The 13,768-nt window shown below is 39.7% G+C and overlaps 1 protein-coding gene across 6 annotated transcripts in view; it reads left to right on the top strand.

The window, feature by feature from the left end:
- LOC138754388 (nuclear pore complex protein Nup214-like) overlaps positions 1 to 13,768 on the top strand; it is a 145,112-nt gene that overhangs the window by 59,333 nt on the left and 72,011 nt on the right. For 3 of the 6 annotated variants that reach the window (XR_011351735.1, XM_069918600.1, XM_069918611.1), the window contains exons 20-25: positions 1,486 to 1,571; positions 3,232 to 3,315; positions 4,014 to 4,244; positions 7,369 to 7,497; positions 8,948 to 9,053; positions 13,208 to 13,283. Coding sequence is in view for 2 of the 6 variants with exons in the window: in XM_069918600.1 (XP_069774701.1) it covers positions 1,486 to 1,571; positions 3,232 to 3,315; positions 4,014 to 4,244; positions 7,369 to 7,497; positions 8,948 to 9,053; positions 13,208 to 13,283 (712 nt within the window). In the remaining 4 variants the exon portion in view is untranslated. The remainder of the gene's footprint in view (positions 1 to 1,485; positions 1,572 to 3,231; positions 3,316 to 4,013; positions 4,245 to 7,368; positions 7,498 to 8,947; positions 9,054 to 13,207; positions 13,284 to 13,768) is intronic. The other 3 variants (XR_011351741.1, XR_011351744.1, XR_011351743.1) reach the window with 3 other exon arrangements.

Here is a 13,768-nt window from a genome sequence, read left to right as displayed (position 1 = left end):
TCTAAATGTGAGCGTTCAAAGACCTGAGCAGGTACTCTGGGTTGGGCCTGTAGAATTTTGAGTGTATGTGACACAAAAGACAAATGGCCTGTTACAAATGCTATCTGGTTTCTGGATGACACAAAATCTACAGTGTTATTTGTAAGAAGGGAGGATTTCTCCTGCCTCCACATAATTCTTACCTTCAATTCCAGTGAAATGTATCCTCTGTCTACTATCTCACTCTTGTTTATGTGACCACAGTATGTAAAGATCAAGTTCTAGGTGGTTTTCCACCACTTGACTATTCTTTAAAGATTTTGAGCTATAAAGAATTTAGGGCATGGAAGGTATATAAACAAAAAATAAAATCAGAAATATTTGGAATCACTCAGATGGCCAGGCAGTGTTTGTGGAAAGAGAAACTGTGAACATATCAGCTTAAAGCCTTTCTGATAAATGGTCTGACAAAGGGTCTTGGGCTGAAACTTTAGGTTGCATTCTCTTTCCACAAATGTGTCTGACCTGCTGAATGTTTCAGTGTTTTGTTTTCCTTTCAGATTTCCAATATTTGTATTTTTTTGTTTTTATATAATATGAAATAAAAATTAAAGAAATGCATTAAAAGTGACACATAACATCATCTGATTTCCTTGAGGAAGTTAACCAGCCATGGTGCATTTTCTAAATTTTACTTTACCCAATATGCTGAATGTATTTTTTTTACACTTTTGAATTTCTGTAAGCAAATGCCAAATAAAATAATTCTGAAGCTCATAAATTGATAAATGAAGCTTTAAGCATGAGAAAAACTTCTAACCTTGCGATGATGAATGGAAGATATTTTTCTTGCTCTTCAGTAACAACTGACCCATCAATTCCATTGACTATTCAGTATCAGCATTGCTGTATGTTGAAGAATGTACAGTATGTTGAAGAATCACTTTATTAATCCTGAATTGTATCCTTGTAATTATAAAACTGATTAGATTGAGGAAATAGGTTATTTTTGAAGGGGAGTTGCTGATTTGGAGAAAGCACTGGTATCTTGGCATGGCCTCAGTTCTTGGAGGAATAGCATTAAATTGTTTCTTGATCTCTGGATGAAGTGTACCTTTTGCCCTTTAACTTATGAATTAATGTGTTTTATTAGATATTAAATTTTGGGAATCTGAAATTCTCCAGCCTCAGCAAGTCCTGTTAATGCTGTCTGGTGAACTTGGGAGTTGTGATGAGCCGGTAACATGGAACAGTATAGCACAGAACAAGCCCTTTGGCCCATAATGTTGCGCTGACCAAAATAAACCTATTCCATATCAATATAGCCCTTACCTTCCTCACAGCCCATAACCTTGCATCCAGAAAATTTTGACACACGAGAAATCATTGAGACTCCACAGTATCACTGCAGGCTCCGAAACATTTGTAAACTTGTCTTCCTTATCTCAATATGAATTGTATTGTGTACATTTAAAATGTGCTCCATTAATGCTACTTTTTCTTCAGCTGGAATAATGAGCTGGAGATGCTTCGCAATGTTCTGATGAAAACTACTTTGGATACAGCACCAAAGTTGACTTTAAGCAGCCCAGGTAAGTGATCTGGTTTTGCTGACTTGCTCATGGGGACAATGATCATATGTTTGAAGAGAATTTTTTTAAAATTGGGCATAACAACCTACCTGTTTTCATTTCATGGACATGAAATCAGGCGCTGACTGTAAGGAGTTTGCATCTTCTCTTCGTGTCTCCGTGGGTTTCATCAAGTGTTCTTGTTTCCTTCCAGCTATTAAAAACTTATGGAGGTTGTAGGGAATGAATTTCATGATTAGTTCATGATGATAAATTCTGATTCTGAGATTGATTGGTATATTTGTGGGGGGGGGGGGGGGCACGGGTTTATGGGCCGGAGGGGCCTCTACGTCTAAATATTTAAAGATCTGATGACCTCATAGTTTATTGTTGAGCTCCACAATTCCATGCTAATGAATGAAATTTTGCTGGTATTGCAGCTAGTGTAACATCATGCTCTCTCCTGTACAAAGAACAGATATGATATGAGCAACGGCAATGAGGGTGGACTTTACCTGGATTCCTGCTGCAGGTTGCAATCTTCTGTATTCCATTAAAATTGTGCACATTTGAACCACAGAATTGATTGCCTGACTCCATTAGGCAGTAGTAAACCCTACTCTTTGTTATTTCATCTGAAGGAGTGAGGGGAAAATCATTCTCTCCCAAGTGTTGGCATACAACAGAGGTGAGACATATTCCAGCTGTCACATGTTGGGTCCAAGTGAAAAGGTTGTGAGTTTACATTTCGAACAGTGAAGGAAACTGGAGCCACCCCCCCCACCCCCGGGGAAAATCCACGCAGACGCAGACAGTGCGGAATTTGAACCCTGGTCCTGTTCACTGGCGCTGTAAAGGCATTGTGCCACCTGTGCCACCCTGTTCATATTGTCTGGTCTACAGCTGAATAAGACGACCCCTATGCTGTCACAATATTTTAATGCCAAATTACCCTGTAAAGGTTTTAATTTTATTGCCACATTTTAAAATAAACTATCATCAGCTCCTTTAAAGGGCCATTTAAAGCCTATACAGAGCCAGCAGCAGTTGGACTCCGGTTGGACCCTGCAAGGGAGTGCTGAGAATTCGTTGATAAATAACAGGGCATGTGCCAGATTGGACTTATTCATGGATGTCTTTGGCTGATGCAGTGAACTTTTAATGTTTTTCCCAATGCTATAAAATTGAGGAAGTACCCAGTCAGCAGTTTTCCCAACTGAGTGGGCAATGCCCCTCAATGCGCGTGCAATCTGAGAGGCTCCCAGAACGGAGACAAGCTGGAAATGGCGTGCGAGGTTTTTGTAAACATCACGTCTACAACTAAGTTTCCTTTCTTTTTGCTGTCTTTTCCATTTGTGAGGAAGTGATTAGTAGAGTGGGCTTAGGGCCTGTCTGGGACACTTGAGTCGGAACCGGTGGGAAGGGGATAGGATATTGGAAGGGGAAGATGGCTGTGCTGTTGAGACTTTGCCGTCAAGGTTTGGATTTTATATTCGGCATATAAGACAACCCCTGATTTTTGAGGTGGCATTTTAAAGTTTTGAGGATTGTCCTATACACCGGCATATATGGTAATTTTTAGGACTGAAAGTTATATGATACAAATACTTGTGGATTTGCTTTTGGCCCTTGGTTGTATCCAATGCCTTTTATATACTTTTATTTACCTTTTTTCCCTTAGGCAAACTATCTCCATTGAAGCAATCTCAGCTACGGAACTTCCTTTCAAAAAGACAGATGCCACCTGTACGCTCTACTGCACCAGGTAATACAAATACCCTTGAAGCCTTGTTATCAGGTTGGAAAGGAGCTAGTGGTATAAAAATTCATTGTAGAATGATCATTACAACTGACAGGTCAGTGTAGCATGTGGTAACTCATGATTTCTCTAAGACTCATTGACATCAGCCAAGAAGTTATAACCATTTTTAAAATTGTTGATTTTCATGACTTAAGATTGTGTTGCTTCCTTCCAGCTAAAACGAATGTGCTTGTGATTTTGTTTTAACTTTTGAAATATACAGTTGTAAGAGAAGAGCTCCTGCATGTTTGTGGAGTTGATTATCCAACATGAACTAATATCTTTGCAAATCGTGCCACTCAAATCCACCAACAATGATCATTGCACATGTAGTTGATTTGTACATCTTCGACTTTTACCTAGTGTAGATCAAATGACCTCATGCTCTGAAATCCATCTGATCCCCTTTGCTGTGAAGATATAGCTTGTGTTTAGCACTGTAGTTTATACTTGCAGGTCTGAGTGGAATTGGAAACTCAATAGAAAGTCAATGAGTAGATGAAAAATTCTTAAAATACCATACATAGTACTTGGAATTTCATTGTGTAGTGGGAAAATTTGGTTCATATTAACACACATTCTCATATTTTTAAAAATGTCACTGCTCTTTGTTTCAAAGAGAATGAATGATCTGTGAACATGTAAATTATTCTCTCCCATAGCTAATTTGTCCAGATCAGCATTTCTTTCCCCAAAATGTCATGAGGAATTGGAGGGTACAAATCAAACCATCTCTGCCTTGCCACGTTCAGAAAAACCAGCTTTTCAGACTGGGGAACTGGAAGAATCATCGTTCAGACATTCCCCTGTTGCAAGACTGCCATCATTTACACCAACACAGATCACTGCACAGTCAACTCCTTTTGGCAAAGTTCAGCCCCCTCTTAATGCAGGTATGTTGCATAGAACTGGTGAATGAAGAAAAATAAAGATTTTCCATTGCATTTTCTACCATCTCCAAGTCCAAATTACTTTTCTGATATTAAAGTACTTTTCCCACGTGGTTCACCGTTGGTAAGTGGAAATGTAGCTGCCAACTTGAGCACGAGATGATCTTACAGATGGCAATTAAATAGTAACCAGGTAATTCTGCTTCTATTTTCTTTATGGCATTGATTGAAATACAAGTATGGTTTGATTTTTCAAACAATACAATGAGGATTACTGAAAAATTGACTGAATTTGAAGTGGAATAATCCTTTCTCCTCTCTTGACTTTCCACACCTTGCCACTTCAATGAAATTTTCCAAATGCTGACATCTCTCGTGAAGCTCATAAAATGAACTTTGCTCTTTCATGTGTATTAGTTACTATCACATGGTTACAAGATAGTTTGATTTGATGAATGCATCCATCTTCAATTACTTGGAATTGGAGAGGAAACACTCACTCATCTCAGCTTTTGCCTTTAAAAGCAGTTCAGATGCTGATCAGAGAACTGATGCAGGAATGGAGAGGAATAATAAAGGATCAGGCAATGGCTATTCATATTATTTGACAATGTCCATTTTCTTGCCTATCTCAACTCTATTTGAAAATAAATTGTTTTCTTAAGTATAACAAAGAGTCAAAAGTATCACTTCAGTGACAAAAGTTTTGCCTCTTGTTGTATCCTCCACTTTTCAAAAAGGATGTTGGCAAAAGGCAGGGAACTATAGGACAGTTCGTTTAACATCTGTAGTTGGGAAAAAATGCTTGAAGCTATCATAAAAAAAGAAATAGCGAGGTATCTGGAGTGAAGTGGATCGATCAGGCAGATGCAATGTGGATTCAGCAAGGACAGGTCCTGTTTGACAAACTTACTGGAGTTCTTTGAGGATATAATGTGCGCAGTAGATAGAGGGGGGCAGATGGACGTTGTTTCTATGGATTTCCAGAAAACATTCAATAAGGTGCCATATAAAAGACTTATACAGAAGGTAAGGATGCAATGAGTTGGGGGTGATGTATTATCATGGACCAAGGATTGTCAACCAATAGAAAGCAGATAATTGGGGTACAAAGATGTTTTCTGGTTGGCACTGGTGAGCAATGTGCCTGAGGGGTTGGTGCTGGGCCTGCAACGGTTCCAGATAGGTAGTGATGATCTGGACAAGGAAACAGAATGTCGTGCATCTCAGTTTGCTGATGACTGCAATGAAATATGGATAGGTTAAGTGAGTGGGCAAGGGTCTGGCAGATGGAGTACAATGTTGGTTTATATGAGGTTATCCACTTGGAATTAAAAATGGAAGATCAGATCATTATTTAAGTAGCACGCAATTGCAGCATTCTGCCGTACAGAAGGACTTGGGAGTGCTAATGCATGAATCGCAAAAGGTTGGTTTGCAGGTGAAGAAGGGAAATGGAATGTTGGCCTTCATTGCTGGAGGGATTGAATTTAGGAGCAGGGATGTCATGCTGCAACTGCACTAGGTACTGGCTTTTTATGCGCTGCAGAAGAGGTTCACTTGGTTGATTCCAGAGGTGTGGGGTTAGCTTATGAGGAGAGATTGAGTTGTCTGGGTCTGTACTACCTGGAATTAGAAGAATGAGAGGGGTTCTAATAGAAACGTATATAATTATGAGAGGTTGGTAAGTTGTTCCCTTTGGTGTGGGAGACCAGAACTAGGGGACATAACCTCAAGATTAAGGGTAGTGGATTTTGGACGGAGATGAGGAGGGACTACTTTTCCCAGAGGTTGGTGAATCTGTGGAATTTGCTGACCATTGAAGAAGTGGAGGCTTCCTCAGTAAATATATTTAAGACAAGGATGGATATTTTTCATAGTCAAGGAATAAGGGAAATGGGGAAAAGGTAGGTTGGTGAAGATGAGCCTATCTTCACATCAGCCATGATCTCTTTGAATGGCAGAATAGGCTTGACAGCCCAGATGGTCGACTCCTGCTCCTATTCCTTGTATTCTTATATGAGTTGCTTTTGAGTAATTGATTCATTCAAGCAGAACAAGCTGATACAGGTTGTACCTATCTTATCTGGTGCTCTGTGGTTCAACAACTCCCATGGTCCGGCACTTTTGAATCTGCTGTCGTTGGTACAAACTCCTTACAGACAGCGCGGGACTCGATCCACGGTCTGTGATCATTGTTGCTGTAAAGGTGTTGCGCTAACCTCTACGCCAACCATGCAGCCCCACAGTATTATTTCCTGTTTTAAGCTTTGTTCTGCCTTAAGGGTCAATTTCTGTTTTCCGGGATTTTCTCTGGTCTAGCAATGGCCAGGTCCCCAGGTCACTGGATTATAGAGGTACAGAAAAATTGCAGAAAAATCTTCAATACTCAGTATTTTCATGCTCTTTCAGCCAATGCCCTGCCTTCTATATTTTGTAAAATTTAGATTGTGCAAAATTTAGCCATTAGCCTTATGGCTTGTGTTCAGGGTGGTTCATGAGTCTGAAGTTTGGCATTGAACTCATACTTGAATCCAGATTCGTGCATGACCAGGCCCCTTTCCCCATCTTTAACTACCAAAGCTCTAAGGTCTCTGGCTTTCTGGACGCTTGTGCATCTGGTGACGGCACGGTTGGCGTAGCAGTTAGGGCATTGCCTTTCCAGTGTCAATGATTGGGACCGGGGTTCTAATCCTACACTGTCTGTAAGGAGTTTGTTCATTCTCCCCATGTCTGTGTGAGTTTTCCCTGGGGTCTCCACTTTCCTCTTACCTTATGAAACGTACCAGGGATGTAGGTTAATTGTGTGTGAATTGGATGGCATGGACTTGTAGGCCGAAATAGCCTGTTATTGTGCTGCATGTCTAAATTTTTTAAATTAATTTTTTTTCTCAGTCCTTTGTGGCTTTTCTTAGCTGTCTTTCCTCTTTTAAAATGTTCTTTAAAACTTTAATATTTTGACTAGGTATGTTTTGCTGCTAAGTTCAGCATTGTAATCATTCTTGTGAAGTGTCATAGAACTTTAGATGATATTAAAAGTTAAGATATTGTCATAGCAATGAATTTGACCATTTTACATGTCTTTAATAATTTGTCTTCTTTCCAATGACTTGCCCATTGCCATCAGTTCCAAAGTCAACAGGCAAGTTGGTGAAGCAAGGAATGCCTGTTCCTGAGAAACCAGTCACCAGTATTCCTGCTGCCCAGGCTGCTGCCCAAGCAGCTGTTCGGAGACAGATGACTAATCTGACAGCTGGTAATCAAAAATAACTGCAGACAACTTTGGCATGCCGTTTTTGGGGAGTGATTTTGGGTAGTGTAGCAAGGTTATGGGTTTGTGTCTTAGTTTGAAGCACTTAAAAATTCAACCCAGTTTTCGAACCATCGATGTGGTGCTCTAGACTTCACTCGCAATTATCATGAAGTGGCATCTCTCCATCATATTGTTGGATGAAGACCTTGTTCTTTCAAGTAAAAAAAAAATCCCATACTCAGGCTTCCTGGGATGGCCAAGTAAAACAATAAAAACAGTGTTTCATTGTGTTTAAAAGTCAAGACCTCCAAATCTGAAGCAAAACTTCAGCGGATACCAGGCAAGAGTGAACCCTGCCACCTCTGCTTCCGAGTCCAGGCACCACCAAGCTCATCTCTGCCTTGTTCTGTAGGTTACACATTGGCTCTGTGAATTCTACATGACTGATAGGGTCAGATTTGAAATAAATCACCCCTGATTTTGAGATGTTGCCTCAGAAAAAAAAGATGACTTCAAAATCACTTGATTGTAGCATTATTTGGGACATTGTCACGAAAGTTGAAAACTTTAATGTCTTTACTTTTAAAACCATTCAGCAGTGGTATTGGGGAAGGTGAGATGTCTAAGCAGTGGCCATTGATTCTTTACAGCCTTGTGTCTGAGCATGTTTTCTGCTTCTTTGTCATTTGGTTTGGCCTTACTGTTTGTTGTGAGTCTCTGTTATCTTGACCAATCTTAGGATGCATTCAAAAGATTATTGTTACCCTTTATACACTGAAAAGTTGAGTTATTGCTGTATACACGAACTGTCTCTGGAAGTCGGCTTGGTTGTTCACACAAAACAGAAGAAAAGCTGGGTCAGTGAGTCCTTTTACTCAACAAGCCGGCTTCCCGAAGCAAAAGAAGCAGGATGTGTAGTACGGCCCCGCTTCTCCTCTGACACCATCTCCCTTGGTGGATAAAAGCCGGGCAAGTTTAGATCCCCACTCCCCCCTCCCCCCCCCCCCCCAATCCACCCTCGACGCATTCACACAGGTAGGTGAAGCGTTCGAAAGGTGGCTAATACCCGGCTTGAATCCTCTGTGTAAAAGGGGTAAAATGACAGCTGGATCAATGTTCAATTGTGAAGGCATGATGAAAATTGACTGTGCAAGATAGAGGAATGTTGAGATGGAGGAGGAGGAGGAGTGGATGAGACCATGTAAGGATTTAATAAAAAGAATGTTGATTTTAAGATATTGCTAGATGAGAGGCTCAAATGGGCCACTGTGTAGTTCAAGATGACTGTATTGGATGCATTACACTGCATTTACAATTGGATTAACGTGGTAATAGACTGTCTTTGTAACTTAAGCATGTGTGCCTTCATTTTTAATTACTATAAACTTTAGATTTGCAATACAGTATTAACAACTGGATTATTTATTTTTAATTGCATCTCTTTTAAATTTAGTTCCAAATGCTTCCCTCACAGAAGCCGCACGAAAGAATGTTCCTCAAGTAATCAATGCACAAGTGCTGAAAGAGGCAAACCAATCACCAGCTCAGTCAACCATCAGGTGAATTGCAGCATTTAATGTTTGGGAGAAATAGAAGGAAGTACAAGTTTTTTAAAAAAAAAAATATATTTTATTTAAATTTCATACATGTATAATATCTAAATTCAGATTTGTCTTTCATTCATCTCTCAACAGTAATACATAGTATTTTATACCCCCAACCCCTCCCACACCCTCCCCCCAAATAATAACCCCAAAACATTAAAAGAGAGAAATATAGAAAGAAAGAAGAGAATACAAATTAAAAGTAAGAAAGAAAAATACCTCTGGTTTCTAAAGTTTCACTAGATTGAATCAAATTTTACCTCTACAGTTTTGAACATACAAGCACCAAGGAGTTAATAAGGTTTTAAGGTTTAGGGATAATTTCATAATATAATACTTACTATGTAAGTATGGGCACCAGATTTTTAAAGAAATTATATTTATTTCTTAAATTATACGTAATTTTTTTCAAGAGGTATACAACTATGCATTTCAGGATGCTATCTATCCATTCCCAAATTTGAATCTGATTTCCATGACACTGCAGTGCATTTTCTTGCAACTGCCAATGCAATTTTCACAAATGCCTTTTGAAACATGTTAAATTTTAATTTTGACCAAATCCCAGATATATTACGTAATAAGAAAAGCATTGAATCTTGAGGAAATTTAACTTTAGTGACCCGTTTTTAAAAATTCTGTCCAAAATGGTCTCAATTTTGGACATGACCAAGTGGAGTATAAAAAAAGTACCTATCTCTTGATTACACCTAAAACATCTATCTGATAAATCTGATTTCGGTCTGTTTAATTTCTGTGAGGTAAGATATAATTGATGTAAAAAATTATTGAACCAATCTATATCTATCATTTATTACATTTGTAATACTATCATGACACAATTCCAACGAATTTTTCTCCTCAATATTAATATTTAAATCAGTTTCCCAAATTTGTCTAGATCTATGGATTCCTTGTTTTTCTATTCCCTTTTGCAATAATGAATACATAGCTGAAATAAATTTCTTAATAGATTTATTACAAATCAAACTTTCTATTTCACTCCTTTCAGGCAATGAAACTTTCCGACCTAATTTATGCCATAAATACACCTTTATTTGATAATAACAAACTATTGTATTATTTTGTATCCCATGTTTATATTTCAATTGATCAAATGTCATTAAGCTCCTCCCTTCAAAGCAATCCACTATTCACCCAATTCCTTTACTAGACTAATTACTAATAATCTATTATTCATTGTAAAAGGAATAAACCTATTTTGAATCAATGGCATTTTTGGTATCTGATAATTCCTCATTCCCAGTTCATTTTACCTTATTCCATATATTGATCAAATGTTTCAACAATGAAACATCCCTTTCTCCAATTATTAATCTATTATCCCATTTATATATAAACTCTTCAGGTATTGTCTCTCCTATTTTGAAGGAAGTACAAGTTAATGTCATTTTTTTAATTGAGTTTTGCTTTTTTTTTCCATTTAATTTAAACAATGATCTTTCCAATATTTCAAATTATTTAACAGTCTTTATCCCTTACTATCAAGTTCAAGTTTATTATTACCTGATTGCATAAGTATAACCTGACAAAATTGAGTTCTTTGGTCCTCAGTGGAAAAACATGCAAACATAAACATATGCGGATTAATGATGCAGTACTTGCATACATATAATAAAAAAATAAATATTGTTGAATAAAAACCATATGTAAAAGTTGCCTGCCCCCCCCCCCATTTTTGGTTCCGAGCTCTAGATGCCCTGAATGTGGATCTTGCCCACCCACCAGAACTCCTGGTGTCACGGATCCTTGCCCCAGCTGCCTGCCCACCAGACTCGTGACACCATAACCCCCCACCAGAGCTGCTGATACCCTGTCCGACCACGCATCCGAGCTCCCGATGCCTTGAATGATGCAGGTAAAAGTATGACCCATTTAAAAGTCGTTCTCTTCCCCCCCCCCCCCCCCGAAAAATTGGTACAAAAAAAATTGACTATTACACGAGTATATACAGTTGTAGAGTCTTGGAGGATTTGTATGAGCAGTTCATTCAGTCGTTCAGCAGTCTCACTGCCCATGGAAAGAAACTTTTCCAGCCTGGTGTTTCTGGCTCTGATTCTCCTATATCTCTTTCCTGACAAGAGTAGCTGAAAGATTCTGTGTGTGGGGTGGTAGGAATCCTCAATGATTGTGCGAACCCTCTTCGAATAACAATGCTGGTAGATAACATTGATGATGGAAGGGGGTGGGGGGGGGGTGGAATCCTCTCTGCCATTCTTATGGTCCTGTGAATTGACCTCTGATCTGGTGCTCCGCAGCTTCCAAAGGAGCTCCTGTAGAAGGTTGACCGGATGGTAATCAGTAGCCTTGCCCACCTTAGGAAGTGCTGTTGCACCTTCCAACCAATGAGGAATTGTGTGACCAGGATAGGTCACTTGTGGTATGGTTGCTGCAGATAAATGGATTGAAGGTCAATCCACAGACCATAAGACTGACAGAGAGGATAATTGGAGTCTCTTCCCCCCCCCCCCCCCCCCACCCACCATTGACGTGCTCTATCAGGATCGTTGTCTAAAGAGGGTGTGCAAAATCATCGAGGACCCCAGTCATCCCGCATACAGTTTCTTTCATCTACACCTGCCTGGAAAGAGATACAGGAATATCAGAGCCAGCACCACCAGGCCAAGAAACTGCTTCTTCCTATGGGCAGTGAACAATCAAGGGGAATGGCTCACACAAACCATAGCAGAGTCTTGTATTTACAAAAGAAATATTTATTTGTATGTATAAATATTTGTCATGTCTGGTTATGTGTCTGCATGTTTTGCACTGAAAACCAAAAAACACTGTTTTGTTGGGTTGTACTTGTGCTTTCGAATGGTAATAAAGTTGACATGTTGAAGTGGACTCAGGAACTTGGTGCTCTCTTCTCTCTCCACTACTGAGCTATTGATGTGCAGAGGATGGTCGTCCCTGGTCCTCCTGAAGTTCACAACATCTCCTTTGTCTTGTCCACATTAAGACTCGGGTTGTTATTCTTGCACCATTTCATGAGATTTTCCACCACCTCTCTGTAGTGCAATTCATTGTTGTTGCTGATGTGGCCAGCTCCTCTGTTGGAGCTGCAAGTGGTGTTGCAGTCATGGGTCAGGAGTATGAACAGGGGTGGGCTGATTACACACCCCTGAGGTACACCATTGCTCAGCATAATGGCGCTCGACATTCTGCAGCCAACCCGGATAGACTGGTCTTTCTGTTAGGAAGTCCAGGATCCAGTTACAGAGAGGGGTGTTGAGTTCTAGCAAAAGCAGCCTCTCCACCAGTCACTGGGGAATTAAATGTGGAGCTGAAGTCGATGAACAGCAGCTTGACATATGAGATGTTGTTCTCCAGGTGGGTCAAGATGGAACGAAGGGACAGGCTTTAGCATTGTCTGGGATTGCAGGCAAATTGAAATGGGTCCAGTGTCTTTGGGAGGTGTGCTTTGATGCGTTCCATCACCAGACACTCAAAGCATTTTATAATTGTGGAGGCCAGTGCCATGTGGCAGTTTTTAACATATATCTCTCATTTTAAATTTTTAATTTGTTTTTAAATGTACAATGTTTAAGATTTTCATAAACTTTCAAGTGATTAATCATCAGCTTAGACATCCTGATTCTTCTCCCTGCCCTTTGCCACCATCATTGGATTCTGTGTCTATGTTCCAACTTCAACAGCTGCTGCACCATTTTGCCTCTGCTTCAAAAATTCCCTAAAATTTTCCACTTTGGGATACTGGCCCTTGTATTTCTTTGTGTCAAGCTGTTTGTTAATGCTATTGTACTACAATTTAAGATCGTTCTGCTAAGTTAAGACATGAATTCAATTTGTCACCAGTGAATGATGATGATCTGAGTTTATGAGTGCAATTGGACTTGAAGGTCCAGCCTGTTGACTTTGAGGATCGCAGCAGATGCTTGATTATGCATATGTTAGCTTTTCCATTTGATCCAACTGTAAGCCTATCCTTCCATTGTTTTTAAACAACTCTCATAATTTTCCTTTTTAAAAGCAGATGGGAATATTTGAAATGTCTTCAGTTGTGAGTGAAATAGAAATGTTGGGTGCAGAATGTTGTTTATCCATGCTGTTTGTTTTCTCCTTAGCCCTTCTATGCCAGCTTCAACTACAGAGATTATTCATCAGGACTTAACAAAGGTGCCCTCAGACCAAATCAAACCAGTGAGGCTATACATTTTTTACTGATATTTCAGATGTCTTGTCAAGTCAGTTTTATTTTGTTGATTTGTGTTTCATGATAGTGTTTCAGCTTGTCATGCTGTCAAGTCACTGAAGGTCATCAGGGTGGAACTGGAAGCCTTATGGCTGCATAATGTTAGGGGTGGGAAGGCCATGATAGTGGTCACCTTGGCATTTGGGGGAGCTCGTTTCATATTGGTGTGTGGTCACTTGGAATCTAAGGGCCAAAGAGCCATGAAACATCCCTCGCTGTGAATAGGATGATCAAGAGAAATGCTGAAAGATGTGCTGAGAGCAATTCTTTGGCTTGGCTTCGCGGACGAAGATTTATGGAGGGGGTAAAAAAAGTCCACGTCAGCTGCAGGCTCGTTTGTGGCTGACCAGTCCGATGCGGGACAGGCAGACACGATTGCAGCGGTTGCAAGGGAAAATTGGGTGTTGGGTTTTTCCTCCTTTGCCTTTTGTCA

Source organism: Narcine bancroftii, chromosome 1 (assembly GCF_036971445.1).
Source record: "Narcine bancroftii isolate sNarBan1 chromosome 1, sNarBan1.hap1, whole genome shotgun sequence".
NCBI classification, from domain to species: Eukaryota; Metazoa; Chordata; class Chondrichthyes; order Torpediniformes; family Narcinidae; genus Narcine; species Narcine bancroftii.
This window is presented reverse-complemented; position numbering and strand designations above follow the sequence as displayed.